General features: G+C 29.5%; 4 protein-coding genes across 4 annotated transcripts; 3 read left to right on the forward strand and 1 right to left on the reverse strand.

Moving 5' to 3' along the window:
* Window positions 1-201: 201 nt before the first annotated feature.
* Window positions 202-863, forward strand: LOC137821314 (flowering-promoting factor 1-like protein 3). The gene has a single exon (XM_068625834.1). It carries the CDS (start codon window positions 279-281, stop codon window positions 579-581), a length of 303 nt encoding a protein of 100 aa, XP_068481935.1. The 5' UTR covers window positions 202-278; the 3' UTR covers window positions 582-863.
* Window positions 864-7,645: 6,782 nt separating this feature from the next.
* LOC137822512 (vesicle-associated membrane protein 724-like) lies at window positions 7,646-10,277 on the reverse strand. Its single transcript, XM_068627409.1, has 5 exons — window positions 9,918-10,277; window positions 9,032-9,173; window positions 8,802-8,922; window positions 8,129-8,191; window positions 7,646-8,046 (listed from the first exon to the last, which is right to left on the reverse strand). Exons 1-5 carry the CDS (start codon window positions 10,105-10,107, stop codon window positions 7,897-7,899), a joined length of 666 nt encoding a protein of 221 aa, XP_068483510.1. The 5' UTR covers window positions 10,108-10,277; the 3' UTR covers window positions 7,646-7,896.
* A 2,335-nt stretch (window positions 10,278-12,612) lies between these two features.
* Window positions 12,613-16,510, forward strand: LOC137820066 (uncharacterized). The gene is made up of 7 exons (XM_068623845.1): window positions 12,613-12,868; window positions 12,957-12,995; window positions 13,083-13,136; window positions 13,254-13,307; window positions 15,913-15,966; window positions 16,046-16,117; window positions 16,236-16,510. Exons 1-7 carry the CDS (start codon window positions 12,833-12,835, stop codon window positions 16,350-16,352), a joined length of 426 nt encoding a protein of 141 aa, XP_068479946.1. The 5' UTR covers window positions 12,613-12,832; the 3' UTR covers window positions 16,353-16,510.
* Window positions 16,511-18,649: 2,139 nt separating this feature from the next.
* On the forward strand, window positions 18,650-20,222 carry LOC137821037 (heavy metal-associated isoprenylated plant protein 35-like). Its single transcript, XM_068625449.1, has 3 exons — window positions 18,650-18,945; window positions 19,040-19,115; window positions 19,490-20,222. Exons 1-3 carry the CDS (start codon window positions 18,898-18,900, stop codon window positions 20,143-20,145), a joined length of 780 nt encoding a protein of 259 aa, XP_068481550.1. The 5' UTR covers window positions 18,650-18,897; the 3' UTR covers window positions 20,146-20,222.
* The last annotated feature ends 1,545 nt before the right edge of the window (window positions 20,223-21,767 follow it).

The following is a 21,767-nucleotide window of genomic DNA, read 5'->3' on the forward strand; positions in this document are numbered from 1 at the left end:
TTATGATACTCTTTCTTGTAGGTCCCACCTTAGTTGTACTCATATCCAAACATCCTTATACTCTATATTGTCTTTATCACCCATAGAATATTGCATATTTGCACATTATGTTATATAAAAATAAAAGAAAAATCTCATCTTACCCATTACTCCATTCCCTTACTATATATATCAATACCCCATACTCCCCTCCTCATTTTACATTGCATACTACTTCTGAAACACTAAAAAAACACTTTGTTTGTTCTTCTTCAACTAATTCTCATTTCAATCCAAGAATGTCTGGGGTTTGGGTTTTCAATAAAGGTGTGGTGAGGCTAGTGGAGAATCCTAACTCTGAGCGCAAGGTGTTGATTCACTCTGCAAGCAATGAAATCATCACTTCCTACACAGTGTTGGAGCACAAATTGAGTACACTAGGGTGGGAACGTTACTATGATGATCCTGATTTACTTCAGTTCCACAAACGCTCCACCGTTCACCTAATCTCCCTCCCAAAGGATTTCAACAGGTTCAGATCCATGCACATGTATGACATAGTCGTCAAGAACAAGAACTACTTCGAAGTTAGAGACATGTGAACTTGGCATGCTACCCTCCTTCACTATCTCACTCTTTGTGTATCTTGCAAAGTTGAATTCTTGATTTTCTTATTTATATCTACATGTATTGTTGTTTTGGATTTTTGGCCCGTATGCCTAAAGAATGTGAACATTAAAGTATGTATTTTGTATATGAGTTTGTTGTATTGAGTTATGGACTGATAGAAGAATGACGAAGCCCAATAAATAGATTTATGTGTCCTAGTGTAAATCTCTATAATCATTCTATAAAACTTAATGTGTTGAATATTCACATTGAAATTTGTTTTTATAAATAACTTTATGTACTTCTAATATTTTATTTTCTTTATCTTCTTCTTTAAGAAATTCAATAAATATTTGATTTCTTAATAAGATAGTTTTTTTCGTACTTTATTCTTATTTAGTTTCTTTCATGGTAGAATATCAAAAACAAATTCATTGTGTCTAAATTAGTTATATAAAAAATAATTAACATATTACTTTATGTGTATAAACAATATTTTATTATTAAGTGAAAATAATTGCATCAATAAACTTATGATAATGAAAAATTTCTTTGTTTTTTATATTAATTTATGTAAATAGTATAATATATATATATATATATATATATATATATATATTATAATCCGTCACTGTACATATGGAGAGACTACAAGTAGCTTTTTTTTTTATTAGTGGCCGACATTTATTGTTGATAGATAAATTTATTTTTTATAATTTTGACAAATTATAAAACTATTAAATATGATGTGAAAAACATGGGTATAGAACCTGAATAAACCATTATCCACTTGAAAATTGTTTTGCAATATTTTTTATTTGTTTTATTTTATTTTTTTGTCATGATATGGAAGTATGGGAGAATGAAAAGTTGCACGTGTGGGTGGGGAGGTTTTATGCATGTCAAGTTGACTTTTCCTCTTAATGGATAACTGTTTCTCTTTTCTTTTTCCTTTTTCAGCAAAAAATATATATAAAAATGAGAATTATTTTCCCCCTTTTTAATATGACATGAGGAATAGTTTTGGGTAAGCATTGACATATATCTCATATTGTAAAGTTTTCATTTTTAAAATATCATAAGAATTAGGGTTTTGAACATTAACAAAGTTCAACTAAACCATAACCTTATTGTATATTTAGTTCTAAAACTTAAGCAAACTTGGAATTTATTATTAATTTTAAAATCTATATTTAAACTATTATCATTTTCTTAATTATTCACTTTTTTAACATATGTTATTATCAATTTTGTTCATTTTTATCAATTTGTTGATTTTTTTAGAGTAAAAATGTGTCTTGCATAATTTAAAAAAAATCAATATAAAAAAGTTGATAACAAAATAATGTGGATATATTTTTCTTGTTGTATAATTTAAACTAAATTCAAATTAAAAATAATATATTATTTTTAAGTTTCATGAAAGAAAAATTATGCATATAAACTTTTGGTATAGTTTTTTTTTATCAAATAAAATATTTTTATATAATCATTAGTATTAATATCTCTATTAAGTTGACATCTTTTGTGTAACATGTTACCTTTATTAAAAATAAGACATACCCGATAAAACTAGGTTAAATCCATGTAACAATTACAAAAAAATCTATATTTCAAAATAAAAAAAATTTCATAAAAAAATCCTCTTGAATATAATGAGGTCCACCAAAATTAAGATTAAAATTAACTAAAATATCAACACATTTGATTCTTTACCTGAAAATATGTTTTTTTTTTAATATTCATGCAATTAAGCAAGAGTTGCATTTTATATTCCAAGTTCAAAACATTCATTAAAAATAGCAAAATATATTTAAAAATATATTTTATTATCTATAATTAAAATTGTACACATATTTAAGTTATAAATATACACAAATATATTTATAAAGTTATTAATTTTCAAAACAAATTTGTAACTATATAATTGGATATATAATAATATCCATGTATAATTATTTATGTGTGAATACTCTACAAGAAAATAATTAAATATAAACTAATTTTATAGACAAAAAATAATTAGTTGTTATAGTGACTAAATTAGAGACTATTTTAGAGACTAAAAAAATTATTGGTTTCTAAATTAGTTTATTGATAAATAGTTTCTAAATTGGTATCTAATTAGCTACCAATTATTTAGAAACTATTTATCAATAATAGAAACTAATTTAGAAATCAAAAAAAAATTTAGTGTCTTTAATTTAGTCACTATAACAACTAATTATTTTTTGTTTTTAAAATTGATTTTTATTTTATGATTTTCTTATAGTGATATATATGTTAAAATGTATGTTTACATGTTTTTTTTGGAAAATTAAAATATAATAGATAAATATATTTAAAAACTATAATAAATGTACTAAAATTATATTGTTCTTTATGTATAAACTTGAAAAGAAAGAAAATAGTGCAAGAATTTAGAATTTAAAGTGTAGAATTGAGAACCATAAGAAAAAAAGAAGATAAAGAGGGATGAGAATAGCATTAAACCTTCTTTCGACATGCACAACGCTCCAACACGTGAATGCATTACTTTTCAATTCAAGTTTAGGGCATGCTATGCTTCATTTATAGTTCTACTATTTCTTCTTTTTAAAAGTATAAGCATCAACTTTTAAGATCATTTCAGCTAATAAAAAAAATATTTAGTATATGTTTTTATATTAAAATAATACTCTAGTTTTAAAGTAAAAAAATAAAATATTATAGATTTTATGTTTATTCGCATTATTTATATTCGATTTTATCAAACACATGGTTAAGATTAATAATAATAAAAAATAAACTTAATGACAATTTTTATTTACTTTAAAATGATGTTTAGATTCTACAATTTTTTTTTTCATGCAAGTGAATCATGATTTCTATAAATTATGAATTCAAAAAATTATGATTTTCTTAGATTGATGTAAATATTGTTAAAAATAGTAACCATACTTTTGCGTTGAATTAAAATATTTAATAAAAGTAATATACTATTTTTATAACAACAAAATATTTGTTAAAATCAAAAGGGTTAAATTCCCAAATTTTCTAAGAACTATTTTGTGGGGGACGTTGTTCCTAAATAATATTTTTAGGAAGCATATATAAATTAGAAATGTGACTTTTCAAAACATAAATTAAACATGAAAAACAATATATTTTCAACTTTAGATTGATGCAAAACCTAACTTTTTCTCTTATACTTAATAGTTAAGACTTCAAATTTTTACTGACACATAGTATTATAAGTTATAGAGTATTGATCTTGATAATCTAACAGTAAACTATTTCATATTACAATTGTTAAAAATAAAAATACAAATACAAATAATTTTACTGAAATATATGAGTTCAAGGATTAAAGGAGTAAACTGGTGTCTACCGGAACAATAGTCCCAGTGAAGAATTAAGAGAAAGAGTTTCCGATTCTAACAGATGGCTTGATTTTATTCTCAAAAGATGTCTTGGTAAATTAAGAAAGAAAATAATGTGTATTTAAACTGTCTTTAACCTCGAGTCCTACGCGAATAAGACTATATTAACGTATCGGAACAAAAGTTCTATGTTATTATATATTCGTCGTGAAGATAGACCTATCAGTAGATGTGATTTAAAGTTGTGATCTCCTTCTATCTTTATTTATAATGGATGGAGGAATTTGTGATGAACATAGTATCAAATGATCTGAAATGTGAGTGATACAATTTCTACTACATTCTGTGAATGCAAATAAAGAATATTTGGTTTGTATGTATTTGAAAGGTCCCATACCGGAAAGTGCCTTGGAAGGAAAGTTCCTTTGGAAGTATATAAAATAATATTGCAGCATCTACCATTGATTGGGCAAAGGAAGATGATGATAGGTTGTTGGAATTGGATCACAAGGATCTCCAATGCTCCCATGCCTCCATCAACCAATTGAATAAAAAAGGTGAACATTGAAATGAAGGATTCCATAGGAGATATGGTAATTGAAGACCACAAAAAGAAAAGGCCCATCAAATTCTTCATTGGGTCTCATCAATCATGTCAAGCCCATTCTCTTCTTGCATGGGCTAGCTGCTTTTTTGAATGAGTGGTCACTTTTCATGCTCAAAAGGATCTTGATATCAAGAAGAAGAAGAAGCTCACTTCTGCACTTGTGTCCTATCCATTAAGAATGGAGGAAGATTAGTTCCTTCTGTCTCCTTATTCAATTTGCCTTTTTGACTCAACCAACTCACTATACCCTTTTGTCTTCTCATCAACTTGTGCATCTTCTTTGTGCTTTCAAAAACTTAATTATGCTTTCAATTAAGTAAAAGATAGTGTTTCGGTATTGCTAATATAGTCTTACATCGTTCAGGAGTCAAAGATTAGGGCAGTTTATATACTCATTCTTTCGGTATTGTCAATATAGTCTTACATCGTTCAGGAGTCAAAGATTAGGGCAATTTATATACTCATTCTTTCTTCGACTCGCCTGTCAATATAGTCTCACATCGCTTAAGAGTCGAGTTAGGACAATTTATATACTCATTATTTCTTCATCTTGTTGAAACATTTTTTAAGGACAAAACCGTGACGAAACTACAAAACAAACAATACAATTTATATACTCATTCTTTCTTCATCTTGTCAAGACATTTTTTAAGGATAAAACCGTAACGAAACTCCAAAACAAACAATATCCTATTCGGTAATTGATATAGTAATGTTATGTAAACTGAATTATGATTAGAACAAGTAGTTTAAAAAAAATTATAATTAAATAATATAAAAGATTATTAAAATAATATTTTATTGGTTGTAAAGTAAATGTAAAAAAACACACTACCCTTTAACCTTTAAAAGAATGCACTTTTACTTTTTAGGTAGTAAATTTCAGAGATAAAATTTTACTTTTTCTCTAATTGATGGACTAAAATAGATTTTTTTTTAAGTTTCAGTGATCAAAACTGTGTATTTCTTTTATTAAATCATCTAACATACTTGAATGTGTATTAATTTCCAGGCTATCTTTACTTAGCAACAAAAAAATTTCTCCCATTTTAAATGTTTATACTACATTTCATTTGAATTTTTTTGCTATTTTTAATTAAGTTTTACATATATTAAATTCTTCTCTCAATTTCTGGATTTTACTTAGAGATAAAGAAATTGTGAATTCACTAAAATTCTCTAATTCCTTCGTTAAGGCCTTTAAACTTAAAAAATCATAATAAATTCCAAGCTTCTTAATTAAAAAAATAATTTTAGCTTATGGAACCATATTTTAACACATTTTTTTCTAATTTTAAGGATAATTTGATGTGAATTTACTAAATTTCTCGAACATTTGGTTAATTAAATAGAATTGCAGTTAGGACCTGTTTTTTTATATAAAAAAACTATAAATATGTTTTTTGAGAAAAAAATTGGAAAATATTCTTTAAGCTAGAAAAGTCTAGTTTGACCCCTTTTTATAATTACAACTAGATTTCTTATGAGTACAAAAGTCACTAAATGATATCCAAAAAATCCATTTTAATTTTTCAAACCTGAAATAATTTATTTTATTTATAAAATATTAAATCCTAAAAATCAATATTTTATAATTTGTTTTAAAGCTTTCTTTCTAAAGCCATGCTAGATTAAGCTATTTATCGACCAAAATTTCCCCCCCAAATTTTTAATTAACTACCTAAATCACTTTATAGCAAAAAGTTGATATTTCAAAGGACTTATTAAGTGTTAAAAACACATGAAACCATTATTTTAAATAAATTTTAGCATTTTCTCAAGTTTTGGGCCTAAAATAGTACATGAGCCCATTAAGCTTTTGACCAAGTTTTTGAGTCCCAATGTTTATGAAAATACACAACATGAAAATATATTTTTATCCTTCTTGTGTCACCTCCATAGATTAGTTTCTGGATTATGTAATCTAGAAACTCATTTAAAAAAAATCCGGAGTCTAAATAAGACTTCTAGATTATGTAATCTGGAAAGTAATCATGCATATAAAAAAAGGTTTCCAGATTATATAATCCAGAAGCTAATTACAAATTTAAAAAATGACTTCCGGCTTACGTAACCCAGAATATTATAGAGGGGCAGTTTTTAAAATTCAAAAATTTATGAAGGTGAGAGAATAAGGTATGGAGGTTCAGCAAGAAACAGTCCCAAGTTTTTGAGCCCCAATGTTTATGAAACTTTTCTGAAACATACACATAAGGGCAAATTCTTCCTACACCCAACTTTTTTCAACGGACACTTTTAAATTTCCAAAAAAGTCATCTATTTTGGAAATGAAAATCTGAAATTAAAAAAAAATGCATTCTTGACAAGCAAATCCAGAATACATTATTATGTTCTGGAAATAAATTCAAAAACAAAATTCGAAAATCAAAATCTCAGTTTTTTGAAAAAATAATTTCAGAATCCAAAAAATACTTTTCGAATTTTAAAATTTGGAATACAAAATTTATTTCGAATTTTAAATTTTGGAATTTTAGAATTCAGAAAAATGGAAAAATGGTTGTCAATAAAAAAATGAAGTGAAGAGTAAAGTTGTCATTTCACATCTTTTATGGTGGTGCAGGAAGAAAGCATGGGGTGCCGGAAGAAATTGCCTGCAGAAGGTGAAAGCTTAGGTGTTGGTTCACATGGCAACTGGTGAATCCATTACTTCCAACATAGTGTTACTGTATGATCACCCTAACCTCCTTCACTTCCCACAAATGCTTTCTATAAATATCTTTGTCAATGATAGAACACTAAAATTTCACATTTAGGCACACTTATTGAATACAAAACTTCAGCAAAAATTGTCCCAATGTTGCAACAACTTCTACAGAGAATAACTCTATCCAAATAACTTTCAACTGCACTTTTCCAATCACTTCTTTTCAACATGGATTTTCTTAACAAATTTTAATAACTACATAACAATAACTGCTCCTAAAATGCCATGGATTATCTATCATCAGACCTTGCATAAAAATAACTTCTCCTAAAATGCATGATTGAACCTAATAAAACAATGCACATGATTAGTAGTAGTATGTAACCATTCCTAATTTCTGCCAATGACTGAGGAAAGATCAAATTAAGTTGATAACACTTTTTTTTGTATCTGTAGAGGAAAAATATTACAACTGTATTGTCTGTAGATCATGTAATCTATTACATGGTACATAACTACACATACATTCCCCTATCCATCTATTCAAGAATTTCCAAGCACATATTTATCCCTTACTATCAACCTATGTAGCACAGACACTGACACTGACATTGATATGACATGGACACGACCATTTAAGAGAAGTGTCCGAGCCTCATAGCTATCAACCACTGCTAATTTGTACAGTCAAATCCACCACAAATAGAAAGCCAGATAACCAAGACCAAAAACAACAAAATTCCCAGAACAACTAATTTAATTTTCATGTTCTGATACCACATCTTCCGATGGACTTGTGCTCCTTGCTTTCTGAAATCCTGAGCCTGAAAAATAGAAATTCCTCAGCCTTGAAAGCATGAGTTAAAAAAGAAGAAAAATTATCTAATTTTAGTCAACTTTACTCACCTGTGAACGCAATGTCTCTGTCTTATCTGCAAGAATAGTTAGATTTTCTCCTCTATCAATGGCCTGAAAACACATGATGAAAAAAAAATGTCAAAGGATAATACTATCTTGTCTAAACTTGCAATTAACACATCGTCTATCTAGCTAAAATACAACTTCAAAATAATGCAACTGTGTAAGCTATGGTAACATACAAACAAAGCAATGCAAGGAAATTTTTTAATGATTACAATATAAAAAAAAACTAATATAGGTTATAATTTAGTCAGATTTTGAACAGTGGAATGAAACTAATTTTCCTTAAACAGTGGGTAAATGACTGATTAAGAGCAAATAATTATAGATTAACAGGGAATACACATTCAAGTGTCATTATAAGTCATTACCAACAACACTGGCAGGAAGAAGAGTGAGCAAGCAAGTATTGAAGCATACTGTTTGTCCAAGTTTTTTCACATTTTCAATTCTTGAATTTTTCTAGAGAAGTATTAGGATACACGGAATAATGAACTTTTCTGGACACTACTCAAAAGTTGCAATAAAGCAGTCTGCAAAAATAGCAATCCTCACATAATCAATCCCTCTACCCCTACTTCCATACTTTAATTCAAGAGAGAGGAACATAGACTAAATACTAATGGGGAAAAAATCTTACTAATGAACAATACAGTACCTTGTCTATGTTTTCTAACATAATACTCTTAACTTCTGAAACTTGAGCCTTCACTTTTATTAGCTTTTCAATCTCTTCAGCGTGATCGATGATATACTTCATGTGCCCTTTCATAACTGGTCTGCAAATGTGCATCCATATTATATAACTTTCATTTCTATACAAATTGCCTACCTAAGCATTAAGATATCCGAAACATCATCAAATATTTAGAACAGAAGTTAGTGTACCCAAACTCCTTGTTCAGACTCTTAGCAACAGCTGTATCTGCTTTTCCACCACCATATCTTTTTCTAAAGTCTGCTTTGACCCGTTCAAGGAAAGCAATAGATATTTGCTTGCCAACAGATTCTTTAGCAACAACACAGTATGCTGCAATTTACAGAAAGCCCAAATGTAAATCTTTAAAGTACTCACTGCACTACAACACAGTTTTTCATCTCAGAAATTGCACAAACCACCAGATTTCAAACAAACACACTCACATGCATCATCTAGAGGTTGCATTATTGCTTATCTATACAAACAAAATTAGGCATTGTTGGAATTGAAACTTGCAAAGGCCCAACTCAAGGAACACCACACACAACTGTACATTCACAAGATTAGGCTTTCTCTGAAGACTTTCTGTTGCATCACTACCTCTAAAGGGTAGCCAAAATGATCGAATATTCCATCAAAGATGACATTGAAATCAGGTGTGCATGTATATTATGAATGTACAATTATTTCTTTCAGATGAGTGTCACTACTCACCAAAATGAAAAATCAAACAATTGAAGCATGTTAACAAACCTTAAATTGAACTTAACCCAAATTCTGCTTCTCACTGTTCATTGGTTGATTCAATTTCAGCAATCAAAGGAAAAATTCACAAAATTTGGGAAGAACCCATAAAAAAACAAACAAAACCCACTAGGAAAACTAATTCAAAAGACAAATAAAACCCAAAAAAAGAAAACTTCATGCTCCCTGAGCCTCCTTATAGCGACATTCATTTCAAGACTAGATCCAGCACCTAAAAACTAGCAATTCAAATTCCATTTTCATCTTTGGTTCACACAAAACATACCATTTGATAGAAACATAGGATGATGAAGTCAGTGTGGGCATTACCATAACCATCCTCAAGCAGGAAATTGAAGGTGTGGTGGTCACAGTTGTAAGTGAACTTGTTGTTGGAAGAGGGAAGCTTGTGAAGACACTGAGCTGCAATGGCAGGGAAGTTTCCGGTGAACTCCGTGTACTCAGCTAAGACCATCGTCCCACGAGCCACGAAGCTATATATAAACGATTCCTGACTCATTGCTCCACAACTGAGTCCACTGGGAACTCAGAGAAGCACATAACAGAGCTTCCTCTGTTTCTTCCACACTCTGCATCTACCGTTAGCAATTTCAAGGCCACGTTTCCACAATTCTCTCTCTCTGTTTTTTTTTTAATTTTTCCATCAAAAAAAGAATTTCACTTTTCTCTTCATAAATTAAGGAATCCCAAGTTTAATAATAAGGTTTTCTTTTTCTTTTCTGAAAGCAAAGTTTTTGTTTTTTCAATTATGCAATTTTAAGAAAAGAAATATGAAATTTTACTTATTGATTAATAACAGATAAAATTTTAAAAAATTATTATACAATTTAATATATTTTGAATTTTGATATAAAATTTTAATATAATTAAATTTCAAATTATGTAGTATTATCTTGACACGATTTATTTATTTTGATAAGTTTTTAAAATTTTACCTAATTTAATAATTATATTGTGAAATTACATTATATAAAATTCCAAAAAAATATTAGAATTAATTTTTCTTAATTCTAACACCTAAGAGAACATGATATTTTTTTTTGGGTAGTTTTAATTTAATGTTAATTGAGTTTAATAGTTGTATTTCAGGGTTAAATAAATGAATTTAATTAAAGCAAGTAGAAATTATGATTATTAAAATGTTATGATTATGATTATGTTAGATTACCTTTTTGCTTGATTTTTTTGGGTAACAGTACCTTTATGATGCCCACAAACTTCCCTAATTATTACTTCAAAGCATGCTTAAAAATATATATATATATATATATATATATATATATATATATTACTTTAATATTATTTTACTTAACTTTCCTTTTAATTAAAGTAAAAGTTGTTTTCAAGACAGATATTGTATCACACTTTTGATATCACGCATCACTTCATTTATTTGTTTTCTTGTTTAAGTCTCTCTTTGGTAAAATTTATATTTTAAAATAATTTTTATTGTAACTTTTTAAACAATAAAAATTGTTGTCTTAAAAAAAACTATAACTAGCATTGTGAACATAAAGTTAGGAAGGAAGAAGCATATTATTTAGAAGACCATTACTTTTACATGTCGAGTGTTATTTTTTTATCTACTTTGAAATATTTTAGAATAAGACCAGAGTCAAAGTTGTTCCTTAACATAGGTAAGAAATATAGAATAAACTTATTCTAATTAAACACTGGTTCAGCATTTAATAGTTCAATCATGATTCAATCGATATTAAGAAAATCATCATAACAAATATATACTTTTAATATTTAAAATATATATAAAAATCAAAATAAAACATATTATCATACTTCAATTAATTTTTGTAATATTTATTATTATTAATAATTTTATAAGTTGAATTAAAATAAAATAGCAGATATCTTAAATTGATTTTTTTTTAAAATTAAACAATATATTATTAAATATTTCTTCATTAAACTGATCCCTGAATTTTCAATTTTTTTTATAAATTCTTCTTTAAATTGATTATGTAAATAAATTTCTCTCGACCTAGCTGAAACATATTTAAAAATAAAAAAATAGCTTAAACTTGTTTTTACAATGTCAGGTTCTTTTTATAGTGACTTTTTCTATCTTCTGCTTTCAGTTTTCACGGTCTTCAGGTGTGGTGGTTTCCGATTGGTTATTCTTTTTTGTCGAGTGAGTGGGAAAAACTTGCAAAGGCACTCTGACGATCAAATTAGTTTGAGTATAATATGAGAACAAAAATCACCTCTATCACTTGACTTCCTTTGGTATTTATATATTTTGGATGAGCCTCAACTGTCATGGACCCGCTCGTGGGTCAAAAAGAAGATTCAATTGTGTCTTAAACACGATTTATAGCTAATTTGACTTAATCACGGTTAATTGTGAATTTACGAGCTGTGTTTGATTTAAGAGAGTTATTCAGTCTTCTCGACCATTCAGCCATATTGACCTTCTCAACTATCTAGTAGTACACTTGCCTCCCACACTCTATAAAAATGATTTAAAAATAAAAATTATTTTATCTTTAATTAGTTACTGTTATCCGTACCAAAACCTAACAAAAAGAGATGAAAGAAAATAATAAATATCATTAAAAATAAATTACTTATTATAATAGTTACCAAAAGAAAAAAAAGAGTATAAAAATCAGTTTATAGTTTTAGTAAATTATAAAAACGATAGAACTAAATAATAAAGATGACAATGAAACAAAACACGTAAAAAAAAAAGTGTGCTGGGTTAAAAAACTAATCTCTACTATATAAAAAAATAAAGGAGTGTTTTTCCCAGCACTCCAACAAATGGCTTCTTGCATCTCATTCATTTTACTCATTTTAAAAATGATTTTCAGATTATTTTTTTTGAAATACTTACGAAACATATTTTTCAGAACAAATTTTATGAATTTTAAATTTATCATTTTGGAAACTAAAATATGTGTTTCAAAAAAGATATTTAAAATGAAATAAAATAGCGAAAATAAAAAAAAGTTGGAGCTATAAATAAGGAGAATTGCAACTTGCTGGTATATTTTGAAATCCCGCCCAATTGAATCTCTTTATCCTCGTTTTTTCAAAAAATTGTGGTCGTTTGTTGTCTGTTGGTGACTTTAACGTTGTTGTTACTAGAGTATTGTTCTCTTCTCTTCTCTTCTGCCCCAACAACAACACTCACCAAACCACGCTCCCTTCACAAACCCTAGAACAACAACAAATCCTCTTCTCCCAAATCTCCGATCCCATCCTCAATGGCCAACTCAGATTCCTCTCTTCCTCTCTCCACCGTCTGTTTTCTTCTTCTCTTTCATCATTTCACAATCCACCTTTAATTTCAATTCTTAAAATCCCTACTAATTTTCTTTTCGTTTTCAGAAGAAGGAGAACATCACTCCCGTTACCTCTAAAATCGCGGTATTTTTTATTTTTTTTTACAGTTTCTTTTTATACGTAAAATGAAACTCCCACAACCTTGTCTAAATTTTTTCTGTATTGTTCCAGGAACTTAATGAATCGAGATCGGAGCTTCTGGGAAGAATTCAGAGCTTGAAACAGGTGGGGCATTTTTTTTTTTCATTTCTTATTGGTGCATTGTTTGTTAGCTATTGTAGTTCACTATTCTACCTGCTGGTTTGCTGCTGCTGAATTTGTTTTCTTTTGATATATTTGTAGGATTTGCAAAGTTGGAGGTCTAAGTTGGATACACAAGTCAAGGTTTATCGTGATGTAAGTGATGATGATGATTTTGATCCATGTCTGTTAAGCACTGCATTTTGCTTTAGAGTGTAGTCTCAAAAAGATTTTTGTGCTTCATGTCACAAGTTTTCTCTGAGCTCTTTGTGTGTTTGGATGTATTTTTGTTTAGTTTGAATGATTGAGTATTTTGGCATGGAAAATCTATGGCTTAAGAGATGGTAGATTATCTCAAACTTAATGTTTTACCTTTTTTTTTCTTTCTTTTTTTAAATGTTATGTAACCTTCTTGAATTATTTTTCTCTTTCTAAACATACTTATTTTGCCTGTCTTATTTTTCTCTTTCTAAACATACTTATTTTGCCTGTCTGGAATTCAGGCATAGTTTTAAACTGCAGCCACAATTGCGGTTGCAAGCCACACTTTAAACCATGATTTCGGGAATTTTTGAAGATGGCATTTTGCGACTAAGTTGTATTTCACTAGATGAGGATGACTACATAACTCAGTTAAAAACCAAAGCTTCAAGAATATATTTATCAGGAGGTCTCCCTTGACAAATTCCTCCGAAGTCCTTCTTGGTTTCCCTATTCTTTTCTTTAACAGGATTAGAATTCATGCAATCTACTGTATTTAGTGGTGCCAAAACCTACTCTTTTCAACTGTGTGTCTCTTGTAGTCTTTTTTTACGTGTCCAAATTATCACATCTAATCTTCCGTCATCCCCTTCTCAATCATTGATATCATAACCCTACTGATTTTCTTTTTTTTTTGTATGTATCATTTGTATCTTTTCCTTTCTGTGTGGTTACACATTCATCTTAACAATCACATTTTTGCCACTCCCACCTTTCTCTCATGCTGTTCATTTAAAATCTAGCAACTTGTTTTTTCTTTATTTGTTCTGTTTGCCAGGACTTATATTCTGATAAAATAAAGTGGCATTTAGGATGCTCATAAAATAGTCGATGATAGTGAAAAACTTATTTTTGCATTATGAATTTTGTGATTTTAAGGACAATTATTTGGTGAGTGTGTTTGCCTTTGTATCTATGAACTCATTGTTGATGTGTGGTTATATGCGTATTCTGGGTATGTTTAACCCCGTGCTGACCTGGGAAATGGCACAATTATATGTACCAATTTGGTTTTGTTTCCATACTCGCCTAACAATAACATAACGTGTGCTTTTAATAATGTAGTTAACTTGATTAGGCATTTATTCAGCCAAATCTATTGTGCATCTGAAAGGAAAGCTTTTGGTCTGTAATTTAAAGCCTTGGCCTTCATTATCCTTATCTTAACATTGAACAAGTTCTTATTTTTTATTTTTGTCAATGTTTAGAACTCTAAGATCTCTTATTATCCAGTTCAAGGTTACAGAGCACCTTACGCAGACTAGAGACGTAAAATATATTCACACAAGGAAATTTTGCCTTCATATTGTATTTTTCTGATTTATTGATGCTCATGTTTAAATGTACTGGATAGTTTCTTCTTTGGTTAAAATATATTTTGTTCCATATATGTAAATGTGATCCTTGTTTACAATTGGGTCTTATGAAAAGGTCTTCAGCTCAGTCTTTATCTGCACAATTATTTTGTATTTTCAAGTCCGTCCTTGTCTACGAGTGTTATAACTGTCTATTAGATTCTTAAGATTTATAAAATGAAGACATCAAATTGCAAATGAGAATGACCAAGTCCAAATTTTAAGATTATAACAAAGTCAATCTTAGATTTATTGGATCACTTGTATTTGTTTACATTCTAGATGTATACCTCTAGTCCTAGGTGTGAAGGGATTGTATTGAGTCACCTATATTTTTAAATGCTCTAAATGTCCAATCCTGGGTTTGAGGGGAAGGGCGGTTGGGACTCAATATCCACTAGAGACAGGGCTAATATAGTCTTTACAAGACTTGGACAACCTTGCACTTTGATTTTACGAGGTTGGATTAGTTCCTAAGCCCAAATTCCAAGAACATGTATGAAGACTAAAGATATTATATTCAATCCTTATAAGTAATTTTCAATTTGGTCCTTATATTTCATAGTAGTTTCTTTCACCACTATTTCTTGGTTTTAGTTGACAGGCCATAAGAACTTTGTGTATTGATTTCATTGATTTTTTTTTTTTCTATTGGACTAAGTTAATAATGTGTAATAAATGTATATGCTATGTAGGACCTAAACTATATTTGTTTCTTCTCCAAGTATAGCAAGTTGGTCAAAAGTCCATTTATTGGATGTGCGTATACACTTAATCTTCAGAGTAACAACCAACAAGAAGTCTGTGATATTTTATTATGCTGGTAGATGTGCATATACACGTCATATATTTGCTCTGACTACTTTCGTAAATGAAAGGATTTTCCATGGTCCATGGCTTGTATTTATTATTATTTTGCATCGTTCAGACAGGGTCCACATTATGTGGTTATAGCTAAAGATTTAATGGAGAACAAGTTTACTCGTGTTTTCCTTGTTTTTCTGGTTATATTGATAGGTAGTTGAACTCTGTTTTTATTATAATATAACTGCTTTGAATGTTACTTCAGCTTCACTCTAATTTTATATGCATGTGGTAAATTTGCTGTTTTGCAACTTCTGATGGGTTTTCATTTGTTCATGCAGGAGCTGTCAGAACTTAAGAAAACACTTAATGTTGAAGTGGACCAACTTCGAGTAGTAAGTGTGCTTCTTTTCTAATTTTTTTCTGCCAAATTAGTTTTGTTGCGTGAAAATTTGTTTATGAAATCAAAATTAGGAATTTCAAGATTTGAGGGCTACCCTTCAGCAGCAACAAGAGGATGTTACTGCTAGCTTAAGAAACTTGGGGGTAAGTTTTGGGAGAATCTTTTTTACTCTACAGCTTATGGGTGTTTTCATGACAAGTTCTTCCCAGATTATGTTGTATTTCTGTTATTAAATGCACCAACATTGATGAATGATTGCAGCTTCAGGATGCCTCAGACGTCAAGCATACTCCGGCACAGGAGACAAAGATTGAAGAAATTGACAAGGAAGAACAAGAGGTGGTAGCAGGAGAAGATAATAGCAGCAAAAGTAGCTGAAAATTAAATGGCCTTTAATTGGAGTATTTGCTACTCCCAGTGCTACACCCTGGAAGCTGAATGACTCTATTATTGGTAGATATTTTATGTGTTTCATTACTATTATTGGGTGTAATACAGAAATTGAATCAATGGTAAATTTCCTTTTACCCCTCCTTCTGAGACTAATCGATATTTACTTGTACAAATTGTGATATGCTTTCGTTTGCTTCTGAGTTGGCTAGTGAAGATTAAACTAAATAAACTTTTTCATATTCATAAAATGGGAAAATACATGTATTGAAGTTTTTCATAAATTAAAACCAATCCATTCACCTTAGCTTTTGGCCTACATATAAGAAAGATGTATTTGTTTCAGTTATTTAATTTTGTTTTTGGGTTTCATAGTTTTTTCTATCTTTAAATTAATAAATCTAAATCAATTAGTGGCCAAATCATTTCATTTAAAATATCTTTTTCCATGATGATACTTGCAGTCTAGTATCAAATAAGTGGTTTTCAGGACATGGTAGATTTTGTCATAAATTTAACAATAGAAGTCTACTGATTTTAATTACTTGAGTTCCCAGGGAAAGTTTGGTTAAATCATCATTGTTTAGAAGGGTAGTCTCAAAATTGTAGTTATTACAATATAAAGTATTTATCATTAATACATAACAGTAGTAATGTTTATACTTTTTTATTCTTAAAGTATGTTTTTAAAAACCAGCTTAAAAAATATGCTCTGCAAAGTCTGAACTCTTGAATATTTATTGAGTTTACCTACCATATTACTATTATAAGGTCTTAACAAGCTTACCTCATGCTCTGGAAAAGTGCAGTTTTGGATGGGAAGTGAACTATTGCTTTTGTGTAGTCCTAGTCCATCCTCCAATGCTCAGCATGGTAAAACTCTGTTGTAATTGGATTACCTAACCAGAACTCTATTACCACAAATATATCTGTTTAAAACTTTAGAGATAGAGTTTTTGTTTTCATATGGCTAATCAATAACATCAGGTAGTGTGTGAAGTCTTACCTGAATCATGTGCAAATGCATTGCTTGAGAATTGGGTTTCAATGCCATTCTCAGGTGAAAATACATGACATGCTGATTTTCCTGGTGGGAAGATTTTGATGTGGCATGTAGACACTGAAGATGAAAGAACACTGTAACCAATGTTCAAGTGGTTATGTTAAATTTGGTTATCTTGCAGTGGCTTAGATTGGACATTTTCTACCTAGATTTTGCTGCACTAACTTCCTTCATGGATTACTTGAGAACAAACTAGTCTATTACTTTCCTTGGCAATAAATTGGATGAAATGAATTGGTTTTTGTTCAAACCAGAAGTAATGAAGGCTTTTTTTCCCACTAATTCCATTTGTTATTTTCTGAAATGGTGAAAAAAAAAATTACTGCAGAATTGAGCAAGTCGTGCATATGGATCATCATTTAGTAAAATTTGATATATATACAACTTCAATATAATATAAAAATTGAAATTATATCTAATAATTATGATTAGTCTAATTTTAAAACATTTTTTTATTTTAAAAATGAAATTACACCATTTGCAGAAGAAAAAAAAACAGTAATGAATGGCTCCTTTTTTTTCTCCCCCAAATCTCAAACTATGAAATATTAAAATGGTTTAGTGACACCAACAAATACAGGGTGAATTTTATATACATAAAAGATGAGTGTTTTGTATATTCAAACCATCTTTTCTACTTTTATTCTTCTCTTTTCTTCTCCTTTCCATCTCACCAAATCGAAACACACCCTGAATACAAATCCAACTTGGGACAATAGCTAAGAAAAATTAAGTGAAAATTATAAAATCTAAAAAGATGGTAATATTTCATGAAAATATATGATAGAAATGTTAATTGATGTATGAAGTTAAGAAAGTTGCAAAAAATAATGTTATCTATAAGCATAAGAAATAGCTTCCTATAAACAAACAAACAAAGTAATATGTTGAAAATGAAACAAAAGTGAAGTAGTATATTTGTAAGACACAATGTAATTGATACATTCACAATTCACATTTTTATACCACTATATTACAACTCTTAATCTTATTATTTAATATTTTTTATATTATTTAATTACAAACTTACTCTTTATTACATACATTTATTTCTAAACCCATCACTAAAAAATTATATAAATCAAAGAGTTATCCAAACATCATTTTCCTAAAACAAATAATGCAAGCATAGAGAAAGAAACAGTGAGTAGCTATAAAAATAAAGTAAGTAGCTATAAAAATAAAGTAAGAATCACTATTTTTCATTGTATCCTACTCTTCTTTTAACATTGAGAAATAAAAATGAAAGAAGGAAGAAGGTTGTAGAATGATGCAGTAGCAGAGTGTGCTCTTCTGTCACTGTCACATTATACTTTGATAGCCATTCATCTTTGCCTGCACACTTTGCTCCCCAAGAGAGTGCACACTTCCAAGTACATTCTTGGCATTTTCCCTTCTTTCTTTTTCTCTTTCTCTTCTTCCAACTCTCCAATCCCTTCAATCCTTCAATTCTTCCACTTCCCTCTCTCAATGGATACAAAACCTTCTCAACTTGCTTCACAACCTTTCAACTATCAGGTACTACTACTACTACCACAACAACTAATGCATGTGTAATCTCAGTTTTTTGTTCTGCAGAAACTAATTGTTCAACTCTCTTTTGTTCTCCTAGACATGGTTCTTGAAAGTTTCAATCCACTGTGAAGGTTGCAGGAGGAAAGTAAAGAAAGTTCTGAAGAGCATTGATGGTACTATATCACACTTCTTTCAACAAAAAGTAAATTTACACCAAAAAACTATGAAAGTAGTACTAGTCTACAAATATATGGTAGAAAAACATAACACAAATCCAGCTTCAAATTTCATTTATTTCAACTCCTTTTTCGTACACTTGTTTTCTATTCTGCAGAGAGCATTCTTCTTTTCCCATGCAGAAGTATTACACTGTTGTTGTTATTACTCCCACTCCCACATACATAACATTCTGAACCAGGAAACAAGAAAATGTCACAGATCCCACATTCTCTAACGAAAGGGACAAAACAGTGTATATTACCGAACTAGGATAACTTTATTACGAATTAAATTACTTTCAATTCTAAAGTAAAGTTCCATTTTGTAGGTGTTTTCACTGCAACAATAGACCCACAGCAGAACAAAGTAACAGTCACTGGAAATGTTGCTTTGGAGACCCTTCTCAAGAAGCTGGTCAGAGCCGGGAAACAAGCCGAGATTTGGCCGGAGAATGAAGGAAAAATCTCCGGCAAAGGGCTGAAGAAGAAGAAGAAGAAGGATGAAGCAAGAGAGCCACAGAGTGTGGAAAAACACAAGGGAACTGAAAATGCTTCTGCCAAGTGTAACAGTGAGAACAAAAGCAGCAGCAACAACTCGCCGGAGAAGTGCTCCTCCGGTGACCAGATGCCGTCGAAGGGTGGTCGGAGCGAAGGTGGTGGCGGCGCTGCTAAGAAGAAGAAGAATTTTTTTTGCCAGAGTGGTTTGAGTTCAGTGGAAGCAGCTACTGGTGCACCTGCACACACTGGATTGCAGTTTCAGGATTTTGTGGGCCCAGTGAATGTGGACCCTACACGTCAGCATTCGCTTTTCTATCCAGAAAGTGGTGTTGCAGCTTATAACAGATTGTATCCTTGTTACTACTTTCCATCCTCACCCTACACGTGTGCTGGTCTAGACCAAGATGGCCATCACTTTCAATCAGCACCGTTGGTTTCATTTGAGATCTTCAGTGATGAAAATGTTAATGGGTGTTCTGTTATGTGATACTTGAAAGTGAAGACATTGTGGCACTATGGATATTATTATTACTATTATTATTATTATTATTATTATTATTATTATTATTTCTTAGATAGTTTGAAAATCCTATTGCAGTTGCAAAGTTCACATTTTCTTAAGCATGAAAATAAGAAGTAAAAGATTGTAATTTTTTTCCTCCAATGTCAGTTTGCAGATTTGAATTACTCTTTTTAATGCATTTTATTTATTTGATCCATTACCATTAGTTTAGAAATGAGATTTTATGAAATAAGGAATGGAACATGTAATTTTACCCTTGGAATGTTTTTTCACACTTTTTAGTGCATTTATAAGATTTGCTATAACAAATTGTTATTCACATTCAAAACTAAGGGTAAAACAATTTTTTTTTATTAGCAAAAACAAAATCCTACTATTACCGTATTTTATTTAAGAATTAAATATGTTTTTCGTTCTTATACTATAATATGAAATTAAATTTTTTATTCTTAGTTCAAACTTTAGACCTACTGAATTTTTGTAGTAAGAAAATTATTAAAATAAGTTTGTATTGAGATTTTTATTACATAACAAACAAATCTCAAATCTCAAGCATAGACGAATTATAATATCGTAACATATACGTTATTGATGAGTCAGCATGAAATATTTTAGCATTTTAGTTCATAATCAGTTTGCCGCATAACAAAAACAGATAATAACCAATTCCAATAGTTTTCTTATTATAAGTATCCAGTAGACTAAAGTTTGATTTAGTAACAAAACCTTTTTCATATAAAAGCAGATGGCCAAAAACATATTTAAATTTTTATTTAAAGAAAATAATACACAGACGTCTAAAAATTATGTTGAAAAGAGTTTCAAAACTTAAAAAACTGTTTTGGTGACATTTCCAATGTTTAGTTTTAGCTTTGCTTAAGCACCAAATTGCAAATCATGGCCTAATGTGGCCCCTTTGTAGTCATATATGTTATGCATATACAATTTCAGGAGAAGAACATTCTCTAATGGTAACAACAAAAAGTGCATATTCCCTTCAAAGTTAGAGTGCATTATGGAGGAATAGGGATCTCTTATCAAAGTCTATGATCATCAGCAAAAGGATAAGGCCAAAGATAACCCAGGAAAAAAAATTGTCCTATACAAAGCACAGTACTTTAGAAAAGCTGTTTCAACAAAGTTGGAGCAGTAGAAAGAAGCAGCATATGGATTATATAAATGGAATAAATTGAAAGATGACATTTCTGTGGATGATTTAGGAGGTTGTGCATTTTGAATACACAAGAGAGAATAGAAAAACTGAAAAGAAATGGTGGGGGACTCTGTTGTCAGGTGGGTAGGATTTGGAAACTGGTTCAAGTTCTGCAACTTGGAATATGAAGAATACTTTGTGAGTGAGAAAAGAAAAATGATGCTTTGAAAACTTCAAAAATTGTATATAATAAATGATAAATTTATAATTAAATAATATAAAAGAATAATATAAAAAGATATTAAAATAATAGTATTGAAAGTTGTAAAGTGATTATGTAAAAATGTGAGTTGTTATGTATAATTATTTTGCAAAAAATGTATTATATAAATATGTTGTTCTCAAACACATGCTTGTTTTAAGACAACAGTGT

This window comes from Phaseolus vulgaris, chromosome 9 (assembly GCF_000499845.2).
Source record: "Phaseolus vulgaris cultivar G19833 chromosome 9, P. vulgaris v2.0, whole genome shotgun sequence".
Lineage (NCBI taxonomy): Eukaryota > Viridiplantae > Streptophyta > Magnoliopsida > Fabales > Fabaceae > Phaseolus > Phaseolus vulgaris.